This window comes from Pelmatolapia mariae, linkage group LG2 (genome assembly GCF_036321145.2).
Source record: "Pelmatolapia mariae isolate MD_Pm_ZW linkage group LG2, Pm_UMD_F_2, whole genome shotgun sequence".
In the NCBI taxonomy this organism is placed as follows: domain Eukaryota; kingdom Metazoa; phylum Chordata; class Actinopteri; order Cichliformes; family Cichlidae; genus Pelmatolapia; species Pelmatolapia mariae.
This window is the reverse complement of record NC_086228.1, coordinates 7,573,342-7,592,725: the sequence shown is the minus strand read 5'-3', so window position 1 is coordinate 7,592,725 and position 19,384 is coordinate 7,573,342. Positions and strand designations below refer to the sequence as shown.

Genomic DNA, 19,384 nt, shown 5'->3' with positions numbered 1-19,384 from the left:
TTCAAAACACATACATTATTACATTAACCAATCACACGAAGAAGAAAAAGTTTTCCAAGTTTTGGCGAAGAAAAAAAAACTTTGCGCCCACGTAAACTCTGCGTGATGACGTCATGCCTGTGCTGGGTCTCTGCTTGTTGTGGCGTTCCCTTCCTCCGCACCCGTCCGTCCGTGCTGCCGCTGGAGTTAGCTAGGAACTAAAGGAAGGACTGTCAGTCGTGACAGCCGGGCCGACCGTCCTTTTCAACTTTTCCAAGCCCAGGTTGTGCCTGAGGAGCTCGGGGAGTGTTTTATCTATATATTCGATGCATGGGAGTGCCCTGGGAGAGGCGAAGGGAGAAGGTAGGTCTCGCCGCAGCAGCTGCCGCCTGCTGCCCGTTCTCTGGTCCGCCGGAGCTTACAGTTCAGCCTGACTACCGCATTGCTGCCCACAGAATTGAAAAACAATGGTAGTGTAGGCCCTGCTAACTTCGTACCTTTACTGAGGTTTTGGGAAGTCAGATGTCGTTAATGCTGGTGTAACTTTAGCTGTGTAAACCGATGGTTTCTGACTGTGTTAAAGCACCGAGTGCCAACAGTGCTGCGGCCACGGTGTGTCATACCCGGGTGACTTCATACCTCACTGTGTGTGTGTGTGTGTGTATGTGTGTCTGTTGTAGAGCAGGCGTGCGGCGCTATGAAATGCTAAAAATTCACGTCGTCTAGCTGTCAGTGCGCATAGCCTACCCACAGAGCCTCGAAAACACACATGTAGTCCAAATTAATGACATTTGTGTAGGCCTGCTCACAAACCTTAACCACAGTCACCACAAGCGCAGGTGCAGATGCAATGAAAACTGGGGGGATTTTTTTTTTTCTTCACAGCCCAAGCTAGGTTTTTCTGGCATGTCATTGGCAAGGCGAGCCCGTCAGTGATTCAGCCACTTTGTGCGCACTGAACTTTTTAGTGGGATCACATGGATGTTGAGAGTGTTTGCTGTGTTTTAATTTGCATCCTTCTTCTTCCCCGGGACACTGCTCTCAAAGACTAATTTGGTGTGTCTAGTTCAGCAGCAGTAGACTCCCGTGTAGTTTTACCCATCCCTGCTGTGTTTTGTAACTCTGCTACATCAAGATGAGATGCTGAGGCTTCAGGCCATGCTAATCTGATCTCATAGCCAGCTCACTGACTCCCCATCTTAACTCCCAAGTCTAGGCCACGTCAGACCCCCAAGCCTGGACTAGACTGAACTGAACAGTCACTGCCACGAGCTTTGGTTGAGGTCCGTGATCCTTGAGTGAAGGTCACTTCACTCATCAACTCTTTGATCATCATACCATTGCATAAATATGGATTAGTGTAATAAGTATCATCAGGTAAGAGAAAAGAGTACGTAACCCCCATCTTTTCATTCAGATTCCAGATAAGTGTATTCTTTACAGTTTAAGTGCACAAAACTGTAACACTGTTTGCACTAAGAAAACATCCAGCTAAACTGGATATTCTATACTATTCTGATTCTGATAAACTATTGCTGCATAGAAAACAGAGTTTAAAAAATTAAATTAATAAGGCTTCCAGGCCTGAAAAGTGAAACCAACTGAGAAGTACCTTAAGCCTTCTTTTTTTTTTTCTTTTTTTTTCAAATGGCTACGTGGGCTGGTGTTTTCCGCTGTTGACCAATAGTACACAGGAGGGTTTGTATAATAGGTAATATTCCCCAACTGGTTGATTATTTTCTGCCTTGATTTATGGGAGTAAATATATATAACTGTGTGTAAGTGAGAATGTATGAACAATGGCCACAAGGGCCCCGATACCAGTGTTTTCCGGTTCTGCAGAAGTTTACGGGAAAACAGACCTCAGGCCTGACCTCTGTGAACACTTTCCTGATGACATAATGAGCTCAGTCGCTCATATCTTCGATACAACATAAACTCCATTTAGTAAATTTGGGGTATTCTAATTTTCAGAAAGGAGGATCACACACGGTGTGCTTATTGAGCCTGCGGTGTCACTGTCAGACTCACCCCTCGCTTGTCACATCGCTTTTCAAAACACCAACCAGATATGACACGGCGAAAACACTCGACTCGAGGCTTTCACTCTTACTACGAGTAACCCTTGAAGCTCTTTTCTGAACTGAGCGGATTCTGTCATATTTCAGGCCTGCTTATAGAACAAAATGACTGGGTTTGCATCATTAGTGAGGTCATCGGGTTTATTGATATATACTGAGGTATCGAAACTCACCATTAAGGGTACGGGTGAGGTCGTTAAATGTCGTCTTTATGTGGAAAAGAGTTAAAACAGGACTACACAAACCAGTGGATGATGTCATAGTAGCTACGTCTACCTTTAATTCAGTCTGAGGGGAAAAAATGGAGACACTGTTGATGACAGTGTTCCCTGTAAGCTTTTAGATTAATAGGCAGTTTTGTGGTTAACATGGTTTAATCATCCTTTTTAAAATAATTATCAACCTAAAGTAGTGTTTTGTTTGTTTGTTTTCCCTGTAGTGATTGATAAAGTGTTTTAGCAGTTTATCTGCATTCACAGGATCAGCTGCATCAGTGTTGCCCTTAACCTTGGCTAGTAATGATTAATGGTATCATTCATAAGCAGTTTGTTCTGGGATATCTCTTCCTTTTAGTGTACCCACAGTTGCTGAGGAATCTCTGGGGAACTTTTTTCCACACGATCGATTTCCCTTTTGATTTTAAATAAATTCCTCAGAGCCTGCTGCCCAGAACTGTGGCAGGTGTCTGCCTATGTTTCTGTTTGGCTTTCTGAGCGGTATGTAGCTTTAATCAAACAGTTGTTCCCTGTCAGTGTTTGTGCTGAATCAACTTTAGAATGACCCAGTATTGTGACTAACCTGGCACCAGGTGACTGATGAAGCTACAGTGGTTTTGGTTATGAATAATGGTCTCCTCAGAGCATCCTTTAACTCGATGTGTGTGTTGCAAAAGCTGCACACCAGATCTTATATGAAAAAATATAAATATCTCAAAATGCTGCTGTTGTCAGTGAGGCTAAAATAGTCTTTTCTGTATTTTTTAGCAGAAGGTGTTTGTGTCCTGTGGCCTAAGATCTGTGCTGTTGAGACGTGGAGTACAGCTTTGGCATTAGCATGCTGTTTTGCCTTTACCTACATTTTACATGATTATGTAAACAGAAAAGCTCAGCTTGCGTGTCAGTCACAGCAGTCATGAAAATATATATCTGTCAGAACCATCATTGGAGATATCTGTGAGGAGGCCGTAGGAACGAGGCAATTAAGGGGGATGTTAGTAGCACAATAGGAAAAGGACAAAGCCAAAGAAGTTGTGAAAAACAAAAAGAATGAAGGAAGTAAAGGTCTTTGGAGTTTTTCCTTTGGGTGTAGTCAGAGAGCCAGCTGGATTTATGTTTGAAAGAGAGGAGACAGGCAGAGGAAGAAAGTAACTGAGGATTCATTTTTCATCTGACTAATGGCAAGGTTGCAGATCCGTACCTCCTACACGTGAAGGCTTTTTCCCAGTGTTTGTTCATGGGCAAAAAACCCCAGCCTACAAACAGGCAAATAAGTCATAACAAACCACAGTAGGAAATAAACAATCATATACAATGGCAAGCAGAGACGTGGACCGGTGCCATCAGTAAATGTCGCCTTATTTGTCGATAACAATGTTTGGCTGATATAGCTATATACCAGTGCATACCAACCAGTAATATTATTTACACATCACTTTCTTTCTTCATCTCAAAATGGAAGTTAAAACTGCGAAGCGAACAATGAAAATCCACACACACACATGCACTGGAGATTATTTAGGGCACGTTTGAAAAGTGTCCTCTAGTTTGAGAGTAAGAAACAATTACCAGCGTCTGTTATGCTTTACAGGGCATGGAAAAGGCCCAGCTGAGGCATGTATAGGTTTTGAAGGAACTTAGTTTGATCTCCAGACAATAATCTTTTACTGATGTCCTAGCTCATTTCAACAATGTGGCACTTACTGAGTGTGATGCAGCACAGTGGTATGTGACTCCTTCTTCCAGCTAATTTTGAAATGTATTCCTTGTATAAAACTCAGAATAAGCATCACCTTCAGGTAAATTTATAATTGAAATAATTTGCACACTAATTCTTGATTATTGGAGAATGAACTACAATCATTAGATTTTCTTTTGATTAATTTTTAAATAAATGTTTCCGTCTCCAGTTGAACATTTAAACTTTGATACCTGACAGCAGTTCTCTTTCTAATTCCTTATGTAGCTCTTTGCTTATTGCAGTGACTTTAGCTTTACAGGTTTTTTTTCTGGTCCATTCGATCATAAACATCCTTTATTTTTCTCGTCAGCATTTTGTGTCTGTGACCACGAAATCCAGTGATTGCTTGTCTCGCTGTTCCCCGTCAAAGGCAGGAAAAAATGGGTCTCCTTTAAACTGGTGACTGTTTTCTGAAGGAATGACAAACAGCCGTGACTGCTTGGTGTTGCGTAGCTACACGATTATGTGTTCTCGCCCACAGATGTATGCACATACGCACAGAAACTATTGCCAAGAATAATACCCCTCCACTTCCTGTCTGTGGAAACAGTGCTAACACTTTCATATTTTGTTGTAAACACTCAAACACATCGTGTAATTTATTAACATGTATGTGCTCATCCAGTGCTGATAGCTGAACGCACACTTGTAGTGAAGCTGGATGCAGTTCAAGAAATAATGAAGAAGCTCAAGCTAAATGCTGCCCGTGTGAGTGTGCGTGGTATGTTCGTGTTTACCGAGGGAACTGTAAGCTGTTAGCCTTCTCTCTCCTCTGTTTTAACAAGCACACCAAACATTAAAGGCTCAGCCTTTAGCTCCAGCCTTATGCTGCTGTTATCATAAAAAATATTGGAGAAACGTAAGGTTATCAGTTAATCAATGAAAGGATTTAAAGTTCCATGCAAGTCAAGTCAAAGTTTATCTTGGATTAGATATTTTTTGGCCCTAACAGACGAGTTCATCTTTAGTTTTAGAAAAAAGTAACCCTTTTGGGAAGGGTTGTTCAAGGTTTTTACCTCAATAAAATGCTACATTCAACTGAGCCTGTCTCTCATCTGTTAAGCTGTGCTGTGTGCTCCTCTCCAGCCCTTTTCACACACTTTGAAACGGAGAGCAGAGGAGAGCGTACATGAGATTAGAACATGGTGATATTCATCTGTTTTGTTTTCCTTTGTCCTGCAGACAGCGCTGGTGGTCCTGACTGTTCAGCAGGATGAGTGAGGCGGAGGGGCAGTTCTACAGTGTTCAGGTGGTGGACTCCACCTTCACTGTACTCAAGCGCTACCAGCAGCTGCGGCCCATTGGCTCTGGTGCCCAAGGCATTGTTTGGTAAGACACAGAAGTTTTTTTTCAGTCTTTGATTGATTAAATGGGCACAGGTTAAAACTTTAGACTGCTTTGGGAAATCTACATTCTAACTTGCGTAGTAACCAAAAACTCCTTTTTTCCCTACACCATAAACATACCATTCAAGTTGACACGTAGTTACATTTCTCGGGAGGTGCAGGTTACGTAGAATATTGTGGCGTAGGATTAAAATGGGGTTTCGGTTACGGTGTAGATCTGACACTGAAGTATAATTCACATGTTAGTGATTGTTGCTGAATCGGTTGAGCCCCTTTGGGGTCAGGTGTTAGATAAGCTGGCTCATTATCAAGTGTCACAGCTTGCAGCGACTCTTAAATAGAGACACAATTAATGTGATCAGTAGTGTCAGCTGTGTTTTTGCTTCCATCGTGAGTGTAAATGTTGCTGGAAAAAGTACTGTTATGTCAATATCATTGTTCCAAGCTGAAAATCTCACATTTGTTGGAGCTATTGATTAGAAATATTGGCACCCTTGACTTAATTCATTATTGGCTACATGATTATATCAAACGGAGCTTGAATTTAATTTTAGATACATTTCCCTGAATGTCAGACTTGCAGAGTACTGTGCAAAAGTCCTGAGCCAGATTTTCTGGTCGTTTTCCAAGTGTTCTTGAGCAATCTTTCTCCAGGCTTTCTGAAGGTCTTCAAAGGTTTTCTTTGGAGATTGGCTGCTTTTAGAGGCCAGTCCATGTACCTGAAGATTTTTGTTTTGTTTTGTTTTTTTGTTTGTTAAACCACCACCGAGTCATTCAAACATAAACATTTACCTAACTTATGGGATGATCCAGTGTTGATCCCTTAAGTTAGGTGTACAAAACAGACATATTAGCAAAGAACCAATGCAATTTAATGTCTTTGGGCACGTGTTACACAGAAACACAATTTATTCAGATTTCCTTAGTTGAGTGAGTGGAAAATGACATCCAAAGAACAGCTTTGAATCTACTTAAAGAAGCCTGGTGAACTATTCCTGAAGACTACGCGAAGAAAGCCGAGCTCAGGCTGTGTAGACGTTTAAAGATGTTCATATCAAATGTTAACTTTCAGACTTGTTGGAATTATATAAAGTCTCCCTTTCCCTCATATACTGTATTTAAATGTTTTTTTGCACGTTTCAGTAAATCACTGCCCCCATCCGGTTCGGGTTCAGGTTGCTTTATGGGTACAGACCCATGGGTAGATTTGGTCTGCAGTCGTGAGTCATCCATCCTCACACGCACCCCGCACCTGTTTTATGTTGTATTCTATTAATTTGCATTGTTGTGCTATACTTTTATTTCTTGTTTTATTATAAAGCACTTTGTGATTTCTGTCTGTGAAAAGTGCTATATAAATACATTTTACTGAGAGTTAAACTGCTGTGGTTTAGGTGACCTTTTGAAGCTAAATAATTTCCATTTTTCTCAATAATATGGTTTTTATTGCCCTGATAATGTTTCAGAGCCCCTTAAACTTGAGATCTCTCCTTGGCAAGATTAACCACCTTGAATATTCTCTGAAGTCTCTGCGAGCTAACCCTAACCCAAGGCCGTAATGTGTACTACTGTTAAGACTTTACAAAAATCAGCACGTAGTGTATTTAAATGAATATCACTACCCCTAAGGGCTCCTATCAGGGTTTTAGACTGAAGTCATCTTTGAAGAGCTAATTACTTTCCTCTGTGCAGCCCCGATCATGTTTAAAGTAGGGTCGTAAGAAATCATATTTTTATTTTTACTATTTTTAAAACATGAATGAAACTGAATGTCTATCTAGGAATTTTTTAATAAACTATTTTCTCTGGGATGCATTTAGTTTCTTCTTTGATAACATTTGTCTCTGTCTTTTTTCTCTTTAATGAAATTTGTTGCAGCTCTGCTCTAGATACGGTCCTCGGTATACCAGTGGCAGTGAAAAAGCTGTGTCGGCCCTTTCAGAACCAGACCCATGCTAAGCGCGCCTACAGGGAGCTGGTGCTGCTCAAATGTGTCAACCACAAAAATGTAAATCTTCTTTTTCTACCTGCAATAAAATATGTTGAACATTTGATAAAGCTTAAACCGAGGTGTGGCAGAAAAATGAAAAAGTTTATAATTTCCATCTTCTCGTGTGTTGGACAATATTTCTAATATTAAGAGGCAGCCAGAACATATGTAATATAAATTTAAGTTAAAGTCATCTCCTTGCACTAAATATAACATTTCTGGTTTGGGGTAACAGAAGCCCTGCTGTGCCTTTAGTTGGGCCTCTCCAGTAGGTGGGAGAGCGACAGAGTAGAGTAACGGCTTGTCTCTCTGCTTGCAGATCATCCGTCTGATCAATGTATTCACGCCTCAGAAGTCCCTGGAGGAATTTCAGGATCTGTGAGTGGCACTCAAGTGTTTTTTGGCTGCTTTGGTTTTCTCTCAGATGCAAAGATTTAAGCTGAAGTATTTTGCGTCTTTTTTCATTTAACAAACATCCTCTTATTTACTTTCCAACGTTCTCTAATCCTCTGCGTTGCTTTCATTCGCTTTTTGGTTTCTATTTTTCACGCTTTGCTTTTGTCACATTTCCTTTATCTGCTTTCTTACTTTGTCTTCTTTCTGATTGTTTATTTAATTCCTGTTATTTTGTTTCTTTTCTTTGCACTTGTAGCTCTCGCACAGTAGCACTCAAACACAGCTTTCACTTGTTCCTCTCCTCTCAGGTATCTGGTGATGGAGCTAATGGATGCCAGCCTATGCCAGGTGATCCATATGGACCTAGACCACGAGAGGATGTCCTACCTGCTATACCAGATCCTTTGTGGAATCAGGCACCTGCACTCTGCTGGCATAATCCACAGGGTAAGTGCAAGCAGTAAATGTGCTGCTGGCTAAAAGAGTCAGTCTGAAAACACAGTAACTTAATACTTAAATAGCGCTTAAAAGTGTAACGTTTCCCATGTTGTGCCTGTAACCTGACAGCTCTTTAATATTTATTAATACATGAAAAAAATTGCATTTATTTAAACTTTTGCTTGTTTTGTGTATTTTAGCATTAGCCAATGAGTATATCTTTGATTCTGAAATAACATTATTCATTGTGTATTTAGACAGTTCTTCCAAAGTTAACTTTATAAAGTGGTTAAAATGATTGTATTACGTTTCCATCTGCTTGTTCTATATTAAACAAATAGGTCAACTTTAAGATTATTGTGCCTGTTTTCCTAAAGATTTATAGATTTTTTTCCCCCCCTTCAGGATCTGAAGCCCAGTAACATTGTGGTTAAGTCAGATTGCACACTAAAGATCTTAGATTTTGGCTTAGCTAGGACAGCCTGCACTAATTTCATGATGACCCCGTACGTGGTGACCAGATATTACCGTGCCCCGGAGGTCATTCTCGGCATGAAGTACAAGGAAAATGGTGAGTACAAACCAACACCAGCCTTAAAAACATAACTTTTAAACACTACTTGGTCAACATGTAACTCTGCTCTCTTTCAGAATAATTATTTTCTAATAATCTGTTTAACATGACTTTATGTAGCGTGTCCGAAAATCATTTAACACATCAGGACTTATCAATACAAGCTGCTCCCTGGAGCTCTTCATGTTCTTGAAAAGCCAGGTTTTTTAAACTTTATGATTAATTGATGTTGTTCATTATTGTGTTTTTTCTTTTTGGTCAAATGCTCCCAAAAAAACCCAAACAACAACACTCACTGACCACTTTATTAGATGCACCTTGCTGGTACTTGGTTGGTCTCCCTTCTACCTTCAGAACTGGGAAAATCCCAGCAGATCAGCAGCCCCAAAACCACGCCACCTTAAATTGCCTTTCTTCTAGGGCTGGGTATCGTCACTGATTTCTAGGATGGATTCGATCCACGATTTGATTTGATTCGATTCGATTTGAATCGGGGAAATTTTGCCTCAGACAGTCAGAAATATTATAATTCTGATCACTTATCAGTACATATCTAAATTTTTATATCTATAAAAAGAAAGCTGACACTTGTGAGACTTTATCAAAGGTGTGAGCATCACAGCAGATTCGTTTGTGTCAAAGTAACTGAGGATAAAACACAGAAAAACATGAAGGCGGTTTTCCTGGTCTGGGTTTTTATAGCAGATTACCTTAAAAGTATTGTGCAGTAGATCAAAAACGAAGTGAAGCAGAGCAAAGTTACTGAGGTTTGATTAGAGACACAGCTAAGCATTTTGCATACTTTTAAAAAGTTTACATTTGTTCAGTATTGAACAGCAGAAATGAGGCTTTCTTGTCGGAAGTAAGTAAGTAAAAAGAAAAAAGAAAAAGAAAACAGCGACCGACACCGTAGACTGGTGGGTAATAACTAGGGGTGGGTTTTGATTTTCGATTTAGCGAGAGAGAGAGCTCTACATGAAGTGTGATTTTATCGTGGTGGAAGCAAAACAGCAAAAGTAAGAGGAAATTTGTGACGATGTTTATGTGAAGCGAAATGTGAAGCGTAGTTTGGATCGTCTTTGGCTGCTGGTTCAGTCAATATTGTTTGGAGAGAGATAAAACCTGCAGCTTCAGAATCGAGCGCAAAAAGGACGTAAACACAAAGCGCGGACCCGCCGACGCTTCAAAATCAGTGAGCTGTCGGCTTTCAGCCCCGACGGCGTGTCCGTGCCGTTGGGTGAGAAAGGCGACATCTCACTGATTCGGATGCGTTGGGTCCGCGTTTTGTGTTTACGTCTTTGTGCAGAATCCATGTACCTGCTCTCATTTACTATTTTAGCTGTTTGGTGGTTGTAGAAATTTTGTGAGGTTTAACCTGAGATTCTGGCATTTCGGGCAAAATAAATTTATATTTAAAAATCAATTCAGGATGAATCAATATCACGTTATCCAAGCCAGAATCGATTTTAATCGATAATCAAAACCCAGCCCTACTTTCTTCCCTATTCTGAATCTCACTATGATCTACAGCAGGTCATCTTGAGCATGTCTGCGTGACTAAATTGAGTTTCTGTCGTGTGACTGGCTGATTGGGTATCTGCATTAGTGAGCAGTTGAACAGGTGTGCCTAATAAAGTGAAAGGTGAGTGTATATTAGCAATGGTTCTCATGTACAAAGTGGAAACATTAATGGTGATTTTGACTCGTCATAGTAAGTTTGACTCTTGATATATTAACATGATGTTAACAAATATGTTTACTATACCACCACTCCGCTGCAGTGGACCTGTGGTCAGTTGGCTGCATAATGGCTGAAATGATTTCTCACAAAGTCCTCTTTCCTGGAAAGGACTGTATCCTTTCTTGTTCGTCTCACACAACAGTTGGTTGCTCTGTCTGGAGCCAGGAGACACTGAGATATTTTTGTTTATTAAAGGCAAGAATTGTTTATTTAGTTGTATAAAACACATCTGGAGGGGGGAAATCAAAGCAATAGTTAAGTTAATATTCTGAGAAATGTATACTTTGTGTAGAGCCATGTAGTTGTCAGTATAGCCATTGCAGTCAGAGATAGAAACCTGACCCATGATATTATTTATCTACTAAACAGACAGGTTATCTCAATCTTTTCTGACCTGGGTTAATTACAGGGTGGAGCATGAAATATGACTCATCATATTGGGGTAGGTTTGCAAAATGAAAGTGGTCCTTGAACTGCTCTTCAAAGAATGTAGCTAATCTGTGAGACCAATCATAAATAGGAGTGAAACCTGCCAAGAGTTTACATTTATGTAATGGCTGAGTGGACTTGGAGTAGATTCTCTGGAGATATTTTCAGAGAGAGAACTTTTCATTTTTAGTGAAGCTGAATTTCAGGGAAAAAGAGGAGTTAATGGGTATTTGCCCCAGACGACCACTGACAAGCAAGCAGTCGACTTGGAGAGTGAGAGAGAGAAACGAAATACAGCCTGTCCTGCTAAGTGCGTACAATTACACACATGAAAAATGAGGGAGAGAGCAACAGCTGTGCAAACTGATAAGCCAGGCTGTGGAGAAAGGCGTGGAAAGCTGAGACTGACTCCGGAGCGAGAGAAAGAAAAGCCTGAAGATGGCTATGATGAAAGCCTCAGGCCGCGACTTTGCTGGCAGATGCACCAAAACCGATGAGAGCTCGTGTTTCGCATTTTAAATGTTTCTCATTCAAATTTGAATCCATAGAGCATGATGTTCATCATCCTGTGTGTCACTTTATGTTACTATACATTCAGTGTGGATTGTATTATGTAGTTGGTGTTATCTGGTCACTTTTAATTTAATATCTCTTCTGTGTGTTTGTGTGCATCTGTGCGTGCTTGTGTGTTTTCTGTTCCCAGTGGACATCTGGTCAGTGGGGTGTATCATGGGAGAGATGGTAAAGGGCAGCGTCATCTTCCAGGGCACTGATCGTATCCTTCACAGCTCTCATCGTCTCTGTGCCAGTTGTTGTCCCTCCTCCTGCATCGTCATTCACTCTCTATCAAATATTTCTAGTCTTGTGGGTCTCCCGGCACGCTCGCACCTTCTCAGCTGTTGAATTTACGATTTACAAAACACTCGGGCTGAGTTTAAACATGACGTTTTGTGTTTTCTCTGCAGAGTTTAAGTCATTATACACGGAATAGAAATATTTATTTTACAGATCACAACCCACTGATAATTTAGAGAAGTTTTTACTCCTAATACATCCATTATAGGTCAGGCTCTAATTCCCGTTTCTCTTCAATAAATATTAATCTCTGTTGTTACATATGTAAGCTGCCTCTTAGCTCCCAGCTTCCCCTTTGCATTCACACCCGAGTAGCTGAGAATGGATGCTGGGCACAAGTGTGAGTCGATGATAGATTGCTTCCCATCCTTTGAAGTAATTGCCTTGTGCAGAAGTAAGTCAGCAGACCATGCACATCTGTATTTTTAGCCATGCTAAAATGGTTCTTCAGATTGTAATACTGCTCTGTTCACTTAACAGAGTCGCTAAATTAACCTAAACTGAAATTGGCCAATATCCACCTGATGGATTGGGACAGATACCCATTGTTTCCAGATTAGGGACTTTTTATATGTTGCCATGATGTGGTTACATCTGTAGCTTTTCAGTATGAATCATTGCTTTTGTAGTTATTTGACAGTAAAATGACTCAGCGTCTATTTGATGCATTTACATTTCTTTAGAGCTCAAATTCCTGTTAATCTGAGTGTGAATGGTAATAACTGGTCATCCTGTAAGGTCAAAATTTTCATCTCTCCTATGCTTTGGTGAATTAAGGCTTACCTTTGCTAGTTTCTACACTGAACATTGCAGATTTTTATGGCTTTCATACAAAATTATTTAGTGTACATGTCAGATCTATTCTGTACCTTTTTCATCTGTTCTTTTCACTTGCTTACATGTGCACAAGCCCATCAGTTTACTGGATATTTCCATAACAAGTGTGTTTTCTAGACATCGACCAGTGGAATAAGGTGATTGAAATTCTGGGCACACCCAGTCTAGAGTTTATGAACCGACTGATGGAGACTGTGAGGAACTACGTGATGAACAAGCCACAGTATCCTGGCGTCAGCTTTGCCGAGCTTTTCCCAGACTGGGCCTTCCCTTCTGAGTCAGAACATGACAAATTGAAGAGTAAGAATTTTTGATACTCTCTTTATGTAGAGTGTTATTTTTAGTATCCAGTGATAGTCCTGTACTGCATAGATTTAGTAAAACTCAGGAATTCATCTGCGGTGTAATGGTGTCGTTTAAGTGTTCACATCATTAAATAAAACGGAACAAATCTTGACATTGATAGACATGTTGCCCAAACACCATCAGAGACAATATTCAATTGTCAAAAAGAATACTTAAATTTAATGATGTCGTAAGCCTGTTTCCATAGTAATCCTGCCCTTCCTGTGTTGTCATAACAGCAAGTCAAGCACGGGACTTGCTTTCCAAAATGCTGGTCATTGATCCCGAGTGCCGCATATCTGTAGAAGAAGCTCTTAATCACCCCTACATTCACGTGTGGTACGACCCGGCAGAGGCCGACGCGGTGAGCAAGCTGTTCCCCTCAATTTGTGGTAAACTTTATCAGTGCTGCGGCTGTGTGTGACCTTCCTCTGACATGGGTATTTCCTTTTGTTTCACAGCCTCCTCCGCAGATTTCTGACAAGCAGTTGGAAGAGAGAGAGCACACTATTGAGCAGTGGAAAGGTGGGGTACACTGACCTCTAGAGAAGCAAACCAGCAGTGCACCATACCGGGCAACTGCTGTTCTACTGTTGCTGTAATCTGCTTTTGTGTCGAACGTGCAGGCATGAGTGTGGTCACCACTGAAAGCCATTAACCTGTTCTGTTTCTCCACAGAACTTATTTATGAAGAGGTGATTGACTGGGAGGAGAGGAACAAGAATGGTCTAATGAAAGAAGATTGCTCAGGTACAAAGTTTTCCTGTATCAGCCTAAAATTGTTAGCATAAGCCCAAAGCTGCAGCCTCACTGGACTTGTCACTGTTTGAAAAACGCTTCACACTGACAGCTTCACCAAAACAAACACTCACTTTGATGTTCACAAGGCACAAAAGGATCCTAGAACAGTGTGTACATGTATGTGTATTTTTTTTTTTTTTTTAGTTGTTCACACACACAGATGTCAGTATGCAGCAGTGGAAACAGTAGTTGTCCCTAAATATTGTTTTTCAGTACAATACTCTTAAACAACTGCAGTATCTTAATGCCGTACTGTAGCTAAGGATTCTGCTGGCATTCTCATGGGCCACAAGACAGGTATCCTTAAATGTGCCATTGTGGACACATGCACTCTGTTAGGTATGCCATTTTATTAGGTGTACGTTGTCGGGCTGCCTTTTTGTCTTCAGAACTGTCCTTAATCGTTCGTTGCATAAATTCAACAAGATGCTGGAAACATTTCTCAGGAATTGTGGTTCATGTTGCTTTGATAGCGTCACACGGTTCCTGCAGATTTGTCGGCTGCACGTCCATGATGTGAGTCTCCCATTCCACCACATCCCGAAGATGCTCTCCTGGATTGCGATCTGGCCCATTTGTGTAGACAGTTTGAATGCAGTGAACTGGCTGTCATGTTCAAGAAAGCAGCTCGAGATTGTTAGCAGAAGAAGCTAGTATAAGAGGGATACACTGGAGATGGTCAGCAAGAGTCCTCAGGTAGTCTGTGATGTTTAAATAATGCTTAATTGGTACTAAGGTGCCCAACGTGTGCCAAGAATATACAGTGGCTTGCAAAAGTATTCGGCCCCCTTGAACTTTTCCACATTTTGTGACATTACAGCCACAAACATGAATCAATTTTATTGGAATTCCATGTGAAAGACCAATACAAAGTGGTGTACATGTGAGAAGTGGAACGAAAATCATACATGATTCCAAACATTTTTTACAAATAAATAACTGAAAAGTAGGGTGTGCGTAATTATTCAGCCCCCTGAGTCAATACTTTGTAGAACCACCTTTTGCTGCAATTACAGCTGCCAGTCTTTTAGGGTATGTCTCTACCAGCTTTGCACATCTAGAGACTGAAATCCTTGCCCATTCTTCTTTGCAAAACAGCTCCAGCTCAGTCAGATTAGATGGACAGCGTTTGTGAACAGCAGTTTTCAGATCTTGCCACAGATTCTGGATTGGATTTAGATCTGGACTTTGACTGGGCCATTCTAACACATGGATATGTTTTGTTTTAAACCATTCCATTGTTGCCCTGGCTTTATGTTTAGGGTCGTTGTCCTGCTGGAAGGTGAACCTCCGCCCCAGTCTCAAGTCTTTTGCAGACTCCAAGAGGTTTTCTTCCAAGATTGCCCTGTATTTGGCTCCATCCATCTTCCCATCAACTCTGACCAGCTTCCCTGTCCCTGCTGAAGAGAAGCACCCCCAGAGCATGATGCTGCCACCACCATATTTGACAGTGGGGATGGTGTGTTCAGAGTGATGTGCAGTGTTAGTTTTCCGCCACACATAGCGTTTTGCATTTTGGCCAAAAAGTTCCATTTTGGTCTCATCTGACCAGAGCACCTTCTTCCACATGTTTGCTGTGTCCCCCACATGGCTTGTGGCAAACTGCAAACGGGACTTCTTATGGTTTTCTGTTAACAATGGCTTTCTTCTTGCCACTCTTCCATAAAGGCCAACTTTGTGCAGTGCACGACTAATAGTTGTCCTATGGACAGATTCCCCCACCTGAGCTGTAGATCTCTGCAGCTCGTCCAGAGTCACCATGGGCCTCTTGGCTGCATTTCTGATCAGCGCTCTCCTTGTTCGGCCTGTGAGTTTAGGTGGACGGCCTTGTCTTGGTAGGTTTGCAGTTGTGCCATACTCCTTCCATTTCTGAATGATCGCTTGAACAGTGCTCCGTGGGATGTTCAAGGCTTGGGAAATCTTTTTGTAGCCTAAGCCTGCTTTAAATTTCTCCATAACTTTATCCCTGACCTGTCTGGTGTGTTCTTTGGACTTCATGGTGTCGTTGTTCCCAATATTCTCTTAGACAACCTCTGAGGCCATCACAGGGCAGTTGTGGAGCTGTTTTGCAAGAATGGGCAAGAAGAATGGGCAAGAATTTCAGTCTCTAGATGTGCAAAGCTGGTAGAGACATACCCTAAAAGACTGACAGCTGTAATTGCAGCAAAAGGTGGTTCTACAAAGTATTGACTCAGGGGGCTGAATAATTACGCACACCCTACTTTTCAGTTATTTATTTGTAAAAAATGTTTGGAATCATGTATGATTTTCGTTCCACTTCTCACGTGTACACCACTTTGTATTAGTCTTTCACGTGGAATTCCAATAAAATTGATTCATGTTTGTGGCTGTAATGTGACAAAATGTGGAAAAGTTCAAGGGGGCCGAATACTTTTGCAAGCCACTGTATGCTCCAGACTATTACATCACCAGTAGTAGCTTGAACTGTTGATGCAAGGCAGGATGAAGCCATGCTTTCATGTTGTCGACGACAAATTCTGACCCTACCATCTAAATGTCACTGCAGAAATCGAGACGCATCAGATTAGACATTTTTCAAACCTGTGGTGAGCCCATGTTAATTGTAGCCTCAGTTGCTGCTTGCTGGATATTTCCTATTTTTCAAACCATTCTCTGTAAACCTTGGAGATGGTTGTGTAGGTCAGTAGTTTCTGAAACACTCAGACTACTCTGGCACCAATGACAATGCCACATTCAAAGTTACTTAAATCATTTTTCTTTCCCATTTTGATTCTCCATTTGAACTTCAGCAGGTTGTCTTGAGCATGTCTGCATGCCTAAATGCATTATCAGTTTAACAGGTATACCTAATAGAGCTGCTGTGAGTGGATGTTCCAGTAACAATGTACTAGGAAGCGTAAATGTTGTTGCCATATGCAGCTAAATTTCTGGTTCTGTCTGTTGTTTTTGTGTGTAATGTGTCAGATGTGGTGTCAGGTTCGGCCTCCCAGTCCTCTTCAGCCAACGATATCTCGTCCATGTCCACAGAGCAAACCTTGGCCTCAGACACAGACAGCAGCAGCATCGACACACTGACAGGACCTCTGGACGAGAATCACTGAACACAGACATTTTCCACACATCTCTCTCTCCGTCTGCCTGCCTGCCATCTCCAGTTTTCGCTTTCCAAACATCAGTAGCCCTTTTCAGACATGGAATATGTAACATTGGTGAAGTCAGCAATCTGTTAAAGTGACAGCACAGTCTTTCAGACATCGGTCAGTTTTACATCAGTGTTTTTCATGGATTCAAACCAACAAACATGACATGCCTGAATATTGTCAGCATTGCGTTTAGTTAAGTGTAAACGCACTCTTGAGCGCGTTGTTCTCAAACAGGGGCACTCTGTGTATGTGTGTGTGTGTGTGTGTGTGTGTGCGCGCGCTGCTGAGAAAAGCCTTCCCACACAGGCTCCAAAACAAATCTCTCTCTTCATGAGTGGGAATAATGAAAATGAGGAATGTTTTAATCTTATTGCAAACCAAGTTTATGAGCTAAAATGTTAATATGCACATATTTTATTGTTTAGGGCGTTCTCTTGTGAGCTGAGCAACTCACAAAGACGCGTTCGCGGCACACCTTTTGGTGTGCGTTACCGTTAATGTCCTGCATGCTCTTAGTCTTGTGCCGTGCTGGAAGTGTTACGTAACTGTTACGAGGTCTGACCCAGGAGATTTGCCATCACAAGTTTGAATACATGAAGCAGACATGTTCAGACACCGTCAGGAGAGGGTACATGTCTGAAAGGGGCTTAACAGCCATCATCATCCTTTCTTTTCTTTGTTTTTTAACTCCACATACACTTGTTCTGTCTCTTTATCTCTTTAGTTTTTCTCTTTAGCCTCAATGGACAGGTTTATTTTTCTAATTTGTTACCCGCTCTGTCATTGGAACTGCTGCCTGCAGGTAAAAGATACCTGTGCTCTCTATTTTCTCCATTATTTTACTTGATCACCTGCCTATATGCAGTGTATGCATCCATATTGATTTGCCAGTAGTAGGTGGGGGAGTTGTTTGTTTTTGTATGCCTGTATTTTAAAAGTTTTATTTTTTTAGCGAGTCGAGACCAGAGGTCATCGTCATGAAATCGGGGCAGGCAAGCATCACACTGCGACCTGCTCTAGTGCATGTTACGCCACAAAGAACAAAAGCTTACCATAAACTGATGGCATCAATCATGATCAAACACTGATCAAAAGTTTCATCAAAAGTATTGCAGATCTCTACAGCGGTGCGTTCTGCACAGTGTTTTTGTTTTTAATTGAATAATTAATTAATTGGCTTGAGTGATGTTGGTTTTAAGCTTTTCCCCCTGACACCGAGGGGAAGCTGTGATTGCAGTGTTACTGTTTATTTCCCGATACAATGTACTGTATGTAAAGATGTCACTCATAGTGGCTGTAGACCCTTTCATTACAAATAGATAGGATGTGCTTGTTTGGTTAAGAAATTCAACATGTCTGTGGAGCTACATATATCTATATCTATATATATTGCAATCACCCTTATTTGACTTACGGTACTGACTATCAGTGTGTACATCAAAAAAAAATCGTAATCCTGTACATCCGGAAGAGGCAAAACAAGATACTTGTATTTATTTTTGTGTGTTCTTGCAGAGTGTTGCACACAACCACAGTGACGCCCGTGGGAATTAAGCCTCTTGTCAAAACATTTCATTGACAAACGTGTGGGCTGCTCCCTTTTTCTTTTTGTGTCTTTTTTTTCTCTCTCTCCTTTTTTTTTTTTTTTTTAAACCATTCCATTAGTGCTGGAAAAGTTACACAATGAATCATGAAATCAGACGACACGTTTTAACCTGCATGAAGGCTTCACACCTGTAAGAAATTGTAGTTCTTGCTATACAAAGAAATGCATTCAAGTGCATTCTTTCGTTCACAGTACGTTTCCGTTCTTAGTTCAGAAAGCTTTTAGAGTTAGGGAGCTGTTGTAGTTTTTCGAGGTTTTGTTTTTTGTTGTTGTTTTTTTGGCCTTAAATGTGTGTTGTATGTTTTATGAGAACATGCTGTGCAGTACTCGTCCTTATTTTTCTCCTTTGAATAATCTGACCCAGCTGTTCAGGTTTTTTAAAAGTTCCCAGAGAGAAAGCAGACATGCTGTGGTTTAAGCGTGGGTGAGACTGTGGAGTCCTGATTTCAACTGAAGATTGAAAGTCAAAGATAAACATTGAAAATGGACTGTGCAGATACTGCGCCCCCCTCCCCCCCTTTTCTTCTTTTTTTTTTAATTTTTTTTTTTTTACTTTTTTTCATAACTGATTGCACATGTGATGGACATGCAGAAAGAAGACACTACGGAGTCACCGAGAACTTATGCACTATGTTGTACACAACCATGACCTTATTCTTTCAGTCATGCCTTAAATGACCTGAGGAGTGGCCATCCAACTCTCCAAATCTTAGCAGATAAGGACTGAGCATCACGTTGCTCAGGTTATCTCATGTGTTTACTATGTTTTTAAAAGAAAATACTCCATTGTATACACTGTACATCTCGGTTTGTTCCTCCTTTTATTTCCAGAGATGTCCTCTGTGATTGCAATGACCACAATATTACCTTTTGGCCAACATCTTT

General features: G+C 41.0%; 1 protein-coding gene across 2 annotated transcripts; it reads left to right on the top strand.

The window, feature by feature from the left end:
• The first annotated feature begins 138 nt into the window (after positions 1-138).
• Positions 139-19,361, top strand: mapk9 (mitogen-activated protein kinase 9). 2 transcript variants are annotated; one of them, XM_063492361.1, is made up of 12 exons: positions 139-342; positions 5,199-5,345; positions 7,241-7,370; positions 7,672-7,730; positions 8,057-8,195; positions 8,592-8,757; positions 11,634-11,705; positions 12,740-12,922; positions 13,207-13,331; positions 13,429-13,492; positions 13,646-13,717; positions 16,715-19,361. In XM_063492361.1, the coding sequence occupies exons 2-12, from the start codon at positions 5,230-5,232 to the stop codon at positions 16,849-16,851; spliced, it is 1,263 nt and encodes a 420-aa protein (XP_063348431.1). In that variant the 5' UTR covers positions 139-342; positions 5,199-5,229; the 3' UTR covers positions 16,852-19,361. The 2 variants fall into 2 exon arrangements, with proteins under 2 accessions (XP_063348431.1, XP_063348441.1); XM_063492371.1 differs by lacking the exon at positions 11,634-11,705 and adding an exon at positions 10,542-10,613.
• The last annotated feature ends 23 nt before the right edge of the window (positions 19,362-19,384 follow it).